The sequence below is a fragment of the Gossypium hirsutum genome, chromosome D06 (genome assembly GCF_007990345.1).
Source record: "Gossypium hirsutum isolate 1008001.06 chromosome D06, Gossypium_hirsutum_v2.1, whole genome shotgun sequence".
Classification (NCBI taxonomy): domain Eukaryota; kingdom Viridiplantae; phylum Streptophyta; class Magnoliopsida; order Malvales; family Malvaceae; genus Gossypium; species Gossypium hirsutum.
Genome location: NC_053442.1, coordinates 33,441,768 through 33,454,387, shown reverse-complemented (window position 1 = coordinate 33,454,387; position 12,620 = coordinate 33,441,768). Strand labels below are relative to the sequence as shown.

At 39.4% G+C, this 12,620-nt stretch overlaps 1 protein-coding gene across 1 annotated transcript; it reads left to right on the top strand.

The window, feature by feature from the left end:
- The first annotated feature begins 10,654 nt into the window (after positions 1-10,654).
- LOC107905906 (putative UPF0481 protein At3g02645) lies at positions 10,655-12,395 on the top strand. Its single transcript, XM_016832693.2, has one exon. It carries the CDS (start codon positions 10,712-10,714, stop codon positions 12,377-12,379), a length of 1,668 nt encoding a protein of 555 aa, XP_016688182.1. The 5' UTR covers positions 10,655-10,711; the 3' UTR covers positions 12,380-12,395.
- The last annotated feature ends 225 nt before the right edge of the window (positions 12,396-12,620 follow it).

Sequence of the window (12,620 nt, the reverse complement as noted above, 5' to 3'; positions counted from 1 at the left end):
ACTAAAACATGCATGCATCTCATGGAACATCATCAAACATACCTTAGCCTAGCTACATGCATGGCCGAATCTCTTCACCTTTCTTCTTCTTTCCTCCTTAAAATTTTTGGCCAAGGATGGACCAAAGGATGAGAAAATTTTTTCTTTGTTTTTCTTTCTAATTTAGGCTAAATGAAGGTGAGAAAAGGATGAACAAAGATCTTCTCCTCTCTTTTCTTTAGCTCACGGCAATGGGGGGAAAAGAATCAACTACACACTTTTTTTTTTGTGTATTCATCATACTCCTTTTCATTATTTAATTTCCATGCCTATTATTTTATTTTTTTCCACCCATGATGCACCAACAAAACATGTCTATGACATGTCTTGGCCATCAAACTTGGTCTACCATGCTTGTCGTGGCCGGCCACTACTAGTAGGGGGGGAATTTGACATGCAAGTCCCCCCTTTGTCCACATGCACTAATAGGTCCTCACACATTGACCTATCACATTTTAGAATTTTCTCACATAAGTCCTATTGACTAAATTCACATGAAATCAACCAAATTGAAGCTTGAAATTTTCACACATTCATAATTACATATTCTAGACAATAAGTATCACATTCAAACATTTTGGTGACTCGGTTTAGCGGTCCCGAAACCACTTCCCGACTAGGGTCAACTTTGGGCTGTCACAACTCTCCCCCACTTAAGAAATTTTCGTCCCCGAAAATCTTACCGGTAAATAGGTTTGGGTATCGTTCTTTCATCGAGCTCTCGGTCTCCCAAGTAGCTTCCTCGATCCCGTGTTTGAACCATAACACCTTTACTAGCGGAACTCTTTTGTTTCGCAACTCCTTCACTTCACGAGCTAGGATACACATCGGTTCTTCTTCATAGCTCATGTGGACTTGAATTTCAACCTCTGATGGGCTAATTATATGCGATGGATCAGATCGATAGCGTCGAAGCATCGAAACATGAAAGACGTCATGAATCTTTTCAAGCTCCGGGGGCAAAATCAATCTATACGCAACCGGACCAACTCGTTCGGAGATTTCGTACGGCCCAATGAATCTTGGGCTCAACTTGCCCTTACGGCCGAACCTGAGTATCTTTTTCCAAGGTGAAACCTTAAGGAACACTTTGTCTCCCACCTGATACTCGATGTCTTTTCGTTTCAAATCTGCGTACGACTTCTGACGATCTGTGGCTACCTTCAGACTTTCACGGATTACCTTTACTTTCTGTTCAGCATCTTTAATCAAATCAACTCCGAAAATTTTACTTTCACCGAGCTCGGTCCAAAACAATGGTGTACGGCATTTACGACCGTACAAAGCCTCGTAAGGTGCCATCTTAATACTTGATTGAAAACTATTGTTGTAAGCGAATTCAATCAAAGGTAAATACCGTTCCCATGAACTACTGAACTCGAGAATGTAACATCTCAACATATCCTCAAGTATCTGAATTATCCACTCAGATTGACCATCGGTTTGGGGGTGAAAAGCAGTGTTAAAATGCAGCTTGGTACCCAGAGCTTCTTGCAATTTCTTCCAAAATCGTGAGGTGAATCTCGGATCTCTATCCGACACGATAGAAACAGGTACCCCGTGTAATCTCACAATTTGATAAACGTACAATTCAGCTAGTTTATCCAATGAAAAATCCGTACGTACGGGGATGAAATGAGCCGACTTAGTCAGTCTATCAACAACAACCCATATCGCATCCTTCTTACTTGCTGACAAGGGCAGTCCGGACACAAAGTCCATTGTGACTCGATCCCATTTCCACTCGGGTATCATGATCGGCTGGAGAAATCTTGAAGGCACTTGATGTTCCGCTTTCACTTGTTGACATATTAAACATCTCGAAACAAAGTCGGAGATGTCCCGTTTCATACCATGCCACCAAAATTGACGTTTCAAATCGTTGTACATTTTCGTACTCCCCGGGTGAATTAACATTCGGCTACAATGGGCTTCGTTCAGAATCATCGAAATGAGTTCCGAATTCCTTGGAACACACAAACGATTTCTGAACCTCAAACAATCATCATCATCAATTTGAAACTCCGATTCCTCGTTCGGAAAACACTTAGCCCGTTTTGCAACCAATTCATCATCGACTTTCTGAGCTTCACGAATTTGGTGAGTCAATAATAGTTTAGCTTTTAATTCAGCTACTAACACATTGTCTGGTAGAACAGACAAATGCACGTTCATCGCTCGTAAAGCAAACAATGACTTCCGGCTTAAGGCGTCCGCAACCACGTTAGCCTTTCCCGGGTGGTAATCAATGACAAGCTCGTAATCTTTCAACAACTCAAGCCAACCTCTTTGTCGCAGATTCAAGTCTCGTTGAGTCATCAAATATTTGAGACTTTTGTGATCCGAAAATACATGGCACTTCTCACCAAACAGATAATGTCGCCATATTTTTAAAGCAAACACGATGGCAGCTAGTTCGAGATCATGGGTCGGATAATTCCTCTCGTGTGGCTTCAATTGTCTCGACGCATAGGCCACGACTCGACCTTCTTGCATCAATACGCAACCCAACCCAAGTAGGGATGCGTCACTATAAATGACAAACTCTTTACCTGATTCGGGTTGCACCAAAATTGGAGCTTCAGTCAAATGAGTTTTCAGTTGGTCGAAACTTTTCTGACATTTCTCCGTCCACTCGAACTTAACATCCTTTTGAAGTAGCTTCGTCATTGGTGTGGCTATCATCGAGAAACCTTTCACAAATCGTCGGTAATAACCGGCGAGCCCCAAAAAGCTCCGAACTTCAGTAATATTTCTCGGAGGTTTCCAGTCAAGTATGGCTGAAATTTTGTTCGGGTCAACTCGAATACCCGACGCGGATACCACATGACCCAAGAAGCTAACCTCTCTTAACCAGAACTCACACTTACTGAACTTAGCATATAACTGCTTATCCCGCAAAATTTGCAGCACTAGCCTCAGATGCTCAGCATGTTCGGTCTCATCTCTTGAATAGACCAAAATGTCATCAATGAACACAACTACGAACCGATCCAAATACGGTCTGAAGATCCGATTCATCAAATCCATAAATACTGCAGGGGCATTAGTGAGCCCAAACGGCATCACTAAGAATTCGTAGTGACCATATCTCGTTCTGAAGGCAGTTTTAGGAATATCTGAATCTCGAATTCGCAACTGATAATAGCCCGATCTCAAATCTATTTTTGAGAACACTGAGGCTCCCTTCAGTTGGTCGAACAAATCATCGATGCGCGGCAACGGATATTTGTTCTTTATCGTCACTTTATTCAGCTGACGATAGTCAATGCACAACCTCATGGTTCTGTCCTTCTTTTTCACGAACAATACTGGTGCACCCCAAGGTGAGAAACTTGGTCGAGCGAAACCTCTATCCGTCAGTTCTTGCAACTGAGCTTTCAACTCCTTTAACTCGGTTGGTGCCATACCATACGGAGCTATCGAAATCGGCGTAGTCCCAGGTACAAGCTCAATACCAAACTCTACCTCCCGAACAGGTGGTAAACCCGGTAATTCTTCCGGAAAAACATCCGGGTATTCACAAACCACCGGCACAGATTCGGGTTTCTTTTCTAATTCTTTGTCATTAAGTACATACGCAAGGTATGCTTCGCACCCTTTTCTTACATATTTCTGTGCCAACATTGCTGATATTATAGCTGGCATCCCCTCCAAGTCCGCAGACTCAATTCGGACTACTTCGTTATTTGCGCACCTCAAATCAATAGTCTTGCTCTTGCAATTCACAATCGCATCATGCGCGGTCAACCAATCCAAACCAAGGATAACATCAAATTCATCAAACGGCAAAAGCATCAAGTCCGCCGGAAAACAGGAACCTCGAATTTCCAGGGGACATTTCTCACACACTTTGTCGACAAGCACGTAATGACCCAAGGGATTTGACACCCGAATTACGAACTCAGTAGACTCAATAGGTAAAGTCTTACTGGATGCTAAGGTTTCACATATGTAAGAATGAGTAGAACCGGGGTCAATCAAAGCAATTACATTAGTATCAAAGAGAGTGAATGTACCGGTAATAACATCAGGCAAAGAAGCATCCTCGCGGGCACGTATAGCATAAGCTCTAGCAGGCGCACGAGCTTCGGATCTGGTTATATCATCTCTAGATCCTCTCTGACCACCACTAGCATTGCCCGTATTTCCAGATGGTCTACCTCGAGCAGTGGTAGCACCCGGTTTCCCACTCTGATTTTCATTCTGTTCAAACAACCTCGGGCAATCTTTAATGAAGTGGTCAACTGATCCGCACTTGTAACAGGAGCGGTCAGGGAATCTACAACTCCCCGAATGCCATTTACCGCAATATCGACATTTCGTTCTATCTCGACGTTCATTCCCAACACTGGCGACCGAAGTGCCTCGTGTACCCACAGGGGGTCGATCACGATCTCGTCTAAAAAGGCCCGAAGTGCCTCTAAACTGGCCCGCATCATCTCGAAATCTCTTCGATGTCTGTTGAAGAGACCTTCCCGAGGATCTTTTATGAAACTCTCCAGTTCCCTCATCAACTCTTTGCTTTTCTTTTCTAAGCTCTTCGGCTTTACAAGCTCGTTCAACAAGTACCACGAACTCTCGTATTTCAAGAACGCCAACGAACATTTTTATATCTTCATTCAGCCCATCCTCGAAGCGTTTACACATAATAGCTTCGGACGAAACACATTCCCGAGCGTATTTGCTAAGTCTAACAAATTTTCGCTCGTAATCAGTAACCGACATGGAGCCTTGCTTAAGCTCAAGAAATTCCTTCCGTTTTTGATCAACAAATCTCTGACTGATATACTTTTTCCGAAACTCAGTTTGGAAAAACTCCCAAGTTACTTGCTCTCGAGGCACAACAGAAGTCAGAGTACTCCACCAATAGTAGGCAGAATCACGTAGCAAGGAGATAGCACACTTTAGGCATTCATCGGGTGTACAAGATAGCTCATCGAGTACCCGGATAGTGTTGTCCAGCCAAAATTCAGCTTGCTCGGCATCATCGCTATCCATAGCCTTAAATTCAGTAGCCCCATGTTTTCGGATTCTGTCAACTGGGGGCTTATTTGACCTTATTTGGTCCGTTACCGGTGGTATTGTAGGTACGGGGGTAGTATTTGTCGGGAATGGGGGTTGTGGAACAGCCATATTAGTTCGAATGTATTGGTTGAACCAATCATTCATCACGCTATAGAATGCTTGTCTAGCTTCATCATTCGGATTACTAGCATTAGGTTGAGAGTCTGCCGGCACTGTCCCTTGTGCGGGAGCAGGCGCTACACTCTCAAGATCATCAGCTACCTCTCGGTCACGATCGGGATCCATTACTATAAACACATTTACAATTGTCAGAAATCACCACACTATCAAGTAATCACATAAAATGGCATGTACAGCTAGACCCAACACATTACGGTAGTCCTAGAATCGACTAAACCGTAGCTCTGATACCAATTTAATGTAACACCCCGAACCCGAGACCGACACCGGAGTCGGACACGAGATGTTAACAAACTTTGAAAAATTTTTCCAGACAATGCCCAGTCTGAGTACTAGTCGCTTCAAAAATCATATCTTGAGTTTCACAACTCGAAAATCAGTTTTGTGATTTTTCCCTGAAACTAGACTCATGTCCCCACCTATGTATTTTTTTCTAGAATTTTTGGTCGGGCCAATTAGTACAGTTTATTAGTCAAAGTCTCCCATGTTACAGGGGTCGACTACACTGACCTTTTCCCATTACGACTTGGATATCTCTCTACACAGAGCTTCAATACTGATGCCGTTTGTTTCAATGGAAACTAGACTCAGAGAGGAATCCATACATATATGGTATGACCCCTAATTATCTCTGTTCAATTTATAGTGAATTTCCAAAGTCAGAACAGGGAATCCAGAAACTGTTCTGGCCCTGTTCCACAAGAACCCGAATATCTCTTACTGTACTGTTCATATGATTGTTTCGTTACTTTCATATGAAAGTAGATTCATCAAGGTTAGATTACATAATTTATTCACTATTTAATTCCACTCCTACGAATTCTTGTGATTTTTCCAATCCACACCACTGCTGCTGTCAGCCTCTGTTTTCAAAGTAAACCTTACCTATTTTCGGGGTTTCATGGACCAACTAGGGCCTTGTCATACATATGCCCACATATGATCATACTTAGCCATTCCAATGGCTGATCATTTGCTCAACACTTCCATTCCAACTATAGTTACATCATGAAACCATCTATACATTCATAAACACGAATGGTCTAATGCCATACTCCACTTCTACAAGCCATTTTCGCATGGCTGTACACTTATACACTTCATAAAGTACTCGAAAAACAGCAATGGGTAGTCCTATACATGCCATATCAAAATTCAACCAAAATAGTACCCAAAAGAGCCTTTGATAGTGTGGGCGACTTCGACTTCAAGATCCCGAGTCCGATAGCTGGAGAACCAAAAATCTATAAAACAGAGGAGCAGTGTAACGAGTAAGCAATTTATGCTTAGTAAGTTTTGAGCAAGGAATTCCAGCATAAACAAAGAATAACACACATTTAGCTAAACGGAATATTTCATAATACGCAATTTACCGATATCAAACTTGCTTCACAACATTAACAACCCTTATGTACATACACAATAGACTAACTTAGCCGAAGGCCGGTAGCTCGTTTATCAACTGAGCGAACATTTATTTGTAAGGGCTCGATTAAATTCAACACATACGTAACATATCCCCATATTGGGATGTTTTTCGAGTATTCGCTGGAATTTTACAGCAAGCTCATTCATTACCAAATCACGTACCTTCGGGATTTAACCGGATATAGCTCCTCGTTCAAATGCCTTCGGGACATAGCCCGGTTTTAGTAACTCACACAATGCCTTCGGGACATAACCCGGATTTAATAACTCGCACGAATGCCTTCGGGACTTAACCCGGATTTAGTATCTCGCACAAAGGCCTTCGGGGCTTAACCCGGAATTTCTATCTCGCACAAATGCCTTCGGATCTTAGTCCGGATATATTCACTTAGCACAAAGCCTTCGGGACTTAGCCCGGACAGCATTCAATTAATCATGCACATCTAACAATAATTCATGGCACATTCATATTTCATTTTCATTTGCGAAACTCAAACACAAGGCACATATCGTCCTTGCACATTCGGCTCAATAGCCACACATAGAGCATGATTTAATTACATCGTAATTTAAGCTCTCTTACTCAAGAACTTACCTCGGGTGTTGTCGAACGATTCCGCTAGCTATTCAACCACTTTTTCCTTCCCTTTATCGGATTTATTTCCCCTTTGCTCTTGAGCTTAATTAAACAAATAAATTGATTTCATCATTTAGGCATCAAAAAGATGAACACAAGGCACTTAGCCCATATTTATACATTAGACATTAAAGTCTCATACATGCAAAAATCATGCATCAACACAACATATTAGCTAATTTCTTTCCCCTTGGCCGAATATGCATGTCTATTTTTGGGGTCGATTTCAACACTTAATACACACATATACACACTAGTAAAGCATCCTCCCCCTTTTCATCAATTTAACACATGCATTGCTCATTAACATGCAAAGTTACATTCGGCCTTAGCACACATCTTGCTAGCCGATTCTTCTCCATTTAGCAACCAATGCACATATGTGCTCACACAAAAATGCTAAAAAGGAGGTTCAAGAATCATCAAGCCATCATCACATGCATCATTAACAAGCTTCATATTTTGCATGCAATGGCATTAACACAACCTCCACCTAGGCCGAATCTTAACTCATCCTCATGCCTCATCACCACAACATCAAACACCAACCAAGAATGATGCATCCATGGTCAAGTGCCAATTCCATCACATAGCAAGATTTAGACCATGGGCTAGGTAGAACTCAAGCTAACAACTAAAACATGCATGCATCTCATGGAACATCATCAAACATACCTTAGCCTAGCTACATGCATGGCCGAATCTCTTCACCTTTCTTCTTCTTTCCTCCTTAAAATTTTTGGCCAAGGATGGACCAAAGGATGAGAAAATTTTTTCTTTGTTTTTCTTTCTAATTTAGGCTAAATGAAGGTGAGAAAAGGATGAACAAAGATCTTCTCCTCTCTTTTCTTTAGCTCACGGCAATGGGGGGGAAAAGAATCAACTACACACTTTTTTTTTTGTGTATTCATCATACTCCTTTTCATTATTTAATTTCCATGCCTATTATTTTATTTTTTTCCACCCATGATGCACCAACAAAACATGTCTATGACATGTCTTGGCCATCAAACTTGGTCTACCATGCTTGTCGTGGCCGGCCACTACTAGTAGGGGGGAATTTGACATGCAAGTCCCCCCTTTGTCCACATGCACTAATAGGTCCTCACACATTGACCTATCACATTTTAGAATTTTCTCACATAAGTCCTATTGACTAAATTCACATGAAATCAACCAAATTGAAGCTTGAAATTTTCACACATTCATAATTACATATTCTAGACAATAAGTATCACATTCAAACATTTTGGTGACTCGGTTTAGCGGTCCCGAAACCACTTCCCGACTAGGGTCAACTTTGGGCTGTCACATGGGACATGCAGAGAATCCCATTAGATAAAATTTCATTCAACTATTCTTTTTCAAAATATGCCATGGCCATGGACTTGTTCCTTCAGAGTTCGTGTTTATTGTCCCAACAGACTACCTTATTTACCACTGCGGTGACTCGAATCACTTTTCAAACTCTACGAACCAGACACATCCCAAATCCAAGATTTTATAGTTTCATAACACTCATATTGTATCTCATAGAACTTATTTTCAAGTAGACTAACTTATCTTAATCTAATCATAAAAGAACCATAGCTACTAGATCATCGATGTAAGATACATTCAAGCTTAAGGAGTGTATCAATAAGTACCACTTAAGGAAGAGGAAGAAGAAAGAAGAACCTTTTTAGAACTCATCTCTTATATATAAATATGACTCAACTTAGTGGAATTTAACAAGTGTCATACGTTTCAAAACTTGCCTTCATAATGGCTTACAGTTTACGAGAGAAATATTAATAAATACCTTGCAATCACAATTATCCAGCTTGGCTATTTAGTTGATTTCTAACCAAGATACTTAAAATCTAATTAGCACAGTATTTCAGACAAATCAGGCGTACTATACCTTTGACGAATACTTATTCCATACTTACCATTTATCTCCTAACACAAACTTTATATTAATATAACAGAATATCATGAAATCATTTTTTTACTAACTTAAGTGGCAGTTACTTAACGCCCACACATATACGCCAAAATAATCATTTGGCCAGATAACACTACTCCAGACAGACTATTTACTGCTATACGTGAAAACTTTAGACTTGCGAAATATGGGGTGCTACATTACATTTTACCTCAAAATTTACTTGATAAGGTCCAAAGCTCTAAAAATACATTTCTAATCTAACTCATGACTTAATCATGTTCAAATATAATTTTTCGCTCCATAATGTAGACAAAGTTCCTAGAATAAGATTGTACAGTTTATCAGAGAAATTTGAGATGTTACAACAATATAATTTACAAAGCATCAATTTTTACAATTTCATTCTTGTCACTTTGCTTTAACACTTTATAACAACATGCTTATTTTAACAACATTTCACATTTTAACATATTTAAAGTCCAATATTTATTTTCATCTTACTATTTTCATGATTCAAAAAGTTGAGATTCCATGAGTAATTACCTTTATAAATGAACCAAAAATGAACTAAAACTTCCTTAACAAGATTTTAACCAAGCATATTCAAAAAGAATATTCGCCCAAAGTGAAGTGTTGTAATACATACACCTTGCATGCTATGGATGACTACACATAATGAAGTTTTCAAATGCTTTATAAAATTTATGTATTCATATGGTACATTATATGAATCACTCCTTTCCTATTAATGATATTCATTTATATGTCATGGTACATTATGAAATGTAACATTTTATCCATGTAACATTTTATCTATGTATTTATTACTAAGAATCCTATTGAAGGCCATACTTCACCCCACAATAATAGATGAAAGATTAATTCTAGCAATCAGTTCTCGAATAACTAGAATTAAGAATATATTTTTTATATTTCTCTACTTTTTCCCTTTTGTTTACAATAATCACTTTATTTTATTCTCAAAGTAGAAAATATAAACAATAATCATAAGCAAAGACAACATTATTAAAAACACAGTAAAATATGCTTATTTTTTTGGAAGTAAAATTAATCAATTATTAAAAGTACTTTGATTTGATTAAAAAGAAAAGGTCTATTAGTAAATACTTTTGTTTCTGAAGTTTTTTAAGTCACTGGAATCTTTAGTATATTCTTAAATAATAAAACAAACTCGCAAACAGAATTAGGTTGTGCGAGAAATAGAATCAAATTTACAGTTGGTTGATAACAACTATCTAATGACTTTTTGTTAATGAGAGATGCTTGTAATTTCTTTAAAAAAAAAAAATTCTATGCGAAAACGCATTTCTAAACTTTTATTTCCTAAAGGAACCGAATAAATTTACATCGATGGCGATGATCTTTATTCTATTAAATACCGCCATTAAAGCTTCATTTTCATAACTCCAACACTACCAATTTCATTTCCCAAAGCTTCCAAAATCCACATGTTTTTCAACATATCTTCTCCAATGGCTTCAACAATCTCCACTTCCGCTTCAAATTTCGATGAGCTTCGGTGGGTTATCAACATCCGTCGTTCCCTAGCTGAAGAAATCGAAGAAGAAACCGAAGTCCCCGTTTCCATTTTCAACGTTCCCAAAACCCTCATGTTAACTGATCCTGAATCATATATCCCTCAAATGGTTGCTCTTGGTCCTTACCATTATTCGCGTCCCGAACTCCATGAGATGGAAAGATACAAACTTGCAGCAGCCAAAAGAGCCCAGAAACATCTCCACCGTGTAAAATTCAATACTCTTGTTGACAACTTGATGAGATTTGAACCCCAGATTCGAGCATGTTATCATAAGTATCTGCATTTCAATGGTGAAACGTTAGCTTGGATGATGGCCATCGATGCTTCTTTCTTGCTTGAGTTTCTACAGATCTATGGTCTCGAAGAAGGGAAGACTCTTTCCAGAGTTTCATCGCGGATGTCACACTTGGTCGATTATGCTGGAAGGAAATCAGCTCACAATTCAATTCTTAGAGATATTGTGATGCTTGAGAATCAAATCCCTTTGTTTATCCTTCTAAAGGTGCTTGAAATCCAATACTCGTCACTGGAACTGGCTCATGATTTGTTAGCTTCGATGTTAAAGGGACTAACTAAAGAGCTCTCCCCTTTGAAAGCCACAGATAACTTGCCCAAGATCGATATCTCAAACCGTGCTCATGTTTTGGACTTCCTTCACTACATGGTCGTCCCCATGGTCGATGAAGAACAGTCTGAAACAAACGAGCCAGAAGATCACAAAGAAGACCAAGGCCATAAAACAAGTGATTCCCAATTTCCAAGTTATCTACCGAATGAGTTATGGAATCTGGTCTCGAAAATAAAGAAAGGTCTAATAAGAAACATCAAAGCTTTGCTGCTATCGAGACCTGTTAGAGTCTTGCTTACGTTGCCTTGGAAAGTCGTCTCTAATCTCCCTGGATTTTCAATGCTGAAGCAGCTAATTGAATATTTGTTCTTCTCACAAGACAAGGAAGAAGAAAAACCAGAAAACGGTTCTTGCCTAAACAAGCCCCCGCTGGCGGAGGAGATCGCCATACCCTCCGTTGTGGACCTCTGTAAATCAGGAGTCCGTTTTATACCCACCAATGGGAACATTTCCAGTATTAAATTTGACCCCGATACTTCCACGTTCCATCTTCCGACTGTCGCCTTAGACATTAACACAAAGGTTGTGTTAAGGAATTTGGTGGCATACGAAACATCAAACGCATCGGGGCCTTTGGTTTTCACACGCTACACTGAATTAATGAACGGAATCATCGATACCAAGGAAGATGTGAAGCTACTGAGTGAAAATGGGATAATTGTGAACCATTTGAAGAATGATGAAGAGGCTGCTGAGTTATGGAATGGGATGAATAAATCCATTAGATTGACCAAAGTCGGGTTCTTGGATAAAGTGATTGAAGATGTTAACAAGTATCATAATTGCAGATGGAATGTTAAAGCCAGGAAATTCTTTGAACAATATGTATATGCTTCCTGGCAGTTTTTAACATTGTTGGCTGCAATTATGCTTCTGATTTTGTTGGCATTTCAGGCCTTTTGCTCCGTTTATAGCTGCTCTCGACCATTACGAATACACAACTCATAACTGAATTTTTTTTTAATAAATTATACTCCACAAATATTCAGATATGGATACCTGAGTATAATTCGATAAATATATAGGGAATATCTTAAAAATTGAATACATCCGTATTAACGCATTCGTATTCCATACTATCCAACTAATATTATGCTGCACTTCTTCCACCTTGAGTTCAAAGTATGCCCAACATGTATTTCGGATTAATATTTTCTTTTTGGTGAAAAAAGAAAAACAGAAAAATTAC

Bases quoted from the DNA above. Each gene is read 5' to 3' on its own strand.
- LOC107905906 (XM_016832693.2), top strand. From the start codon at position 10,712: ATGTTTTTCAACATATCTTCTCCAATGGCTTCAACAATCTCCACTTCC.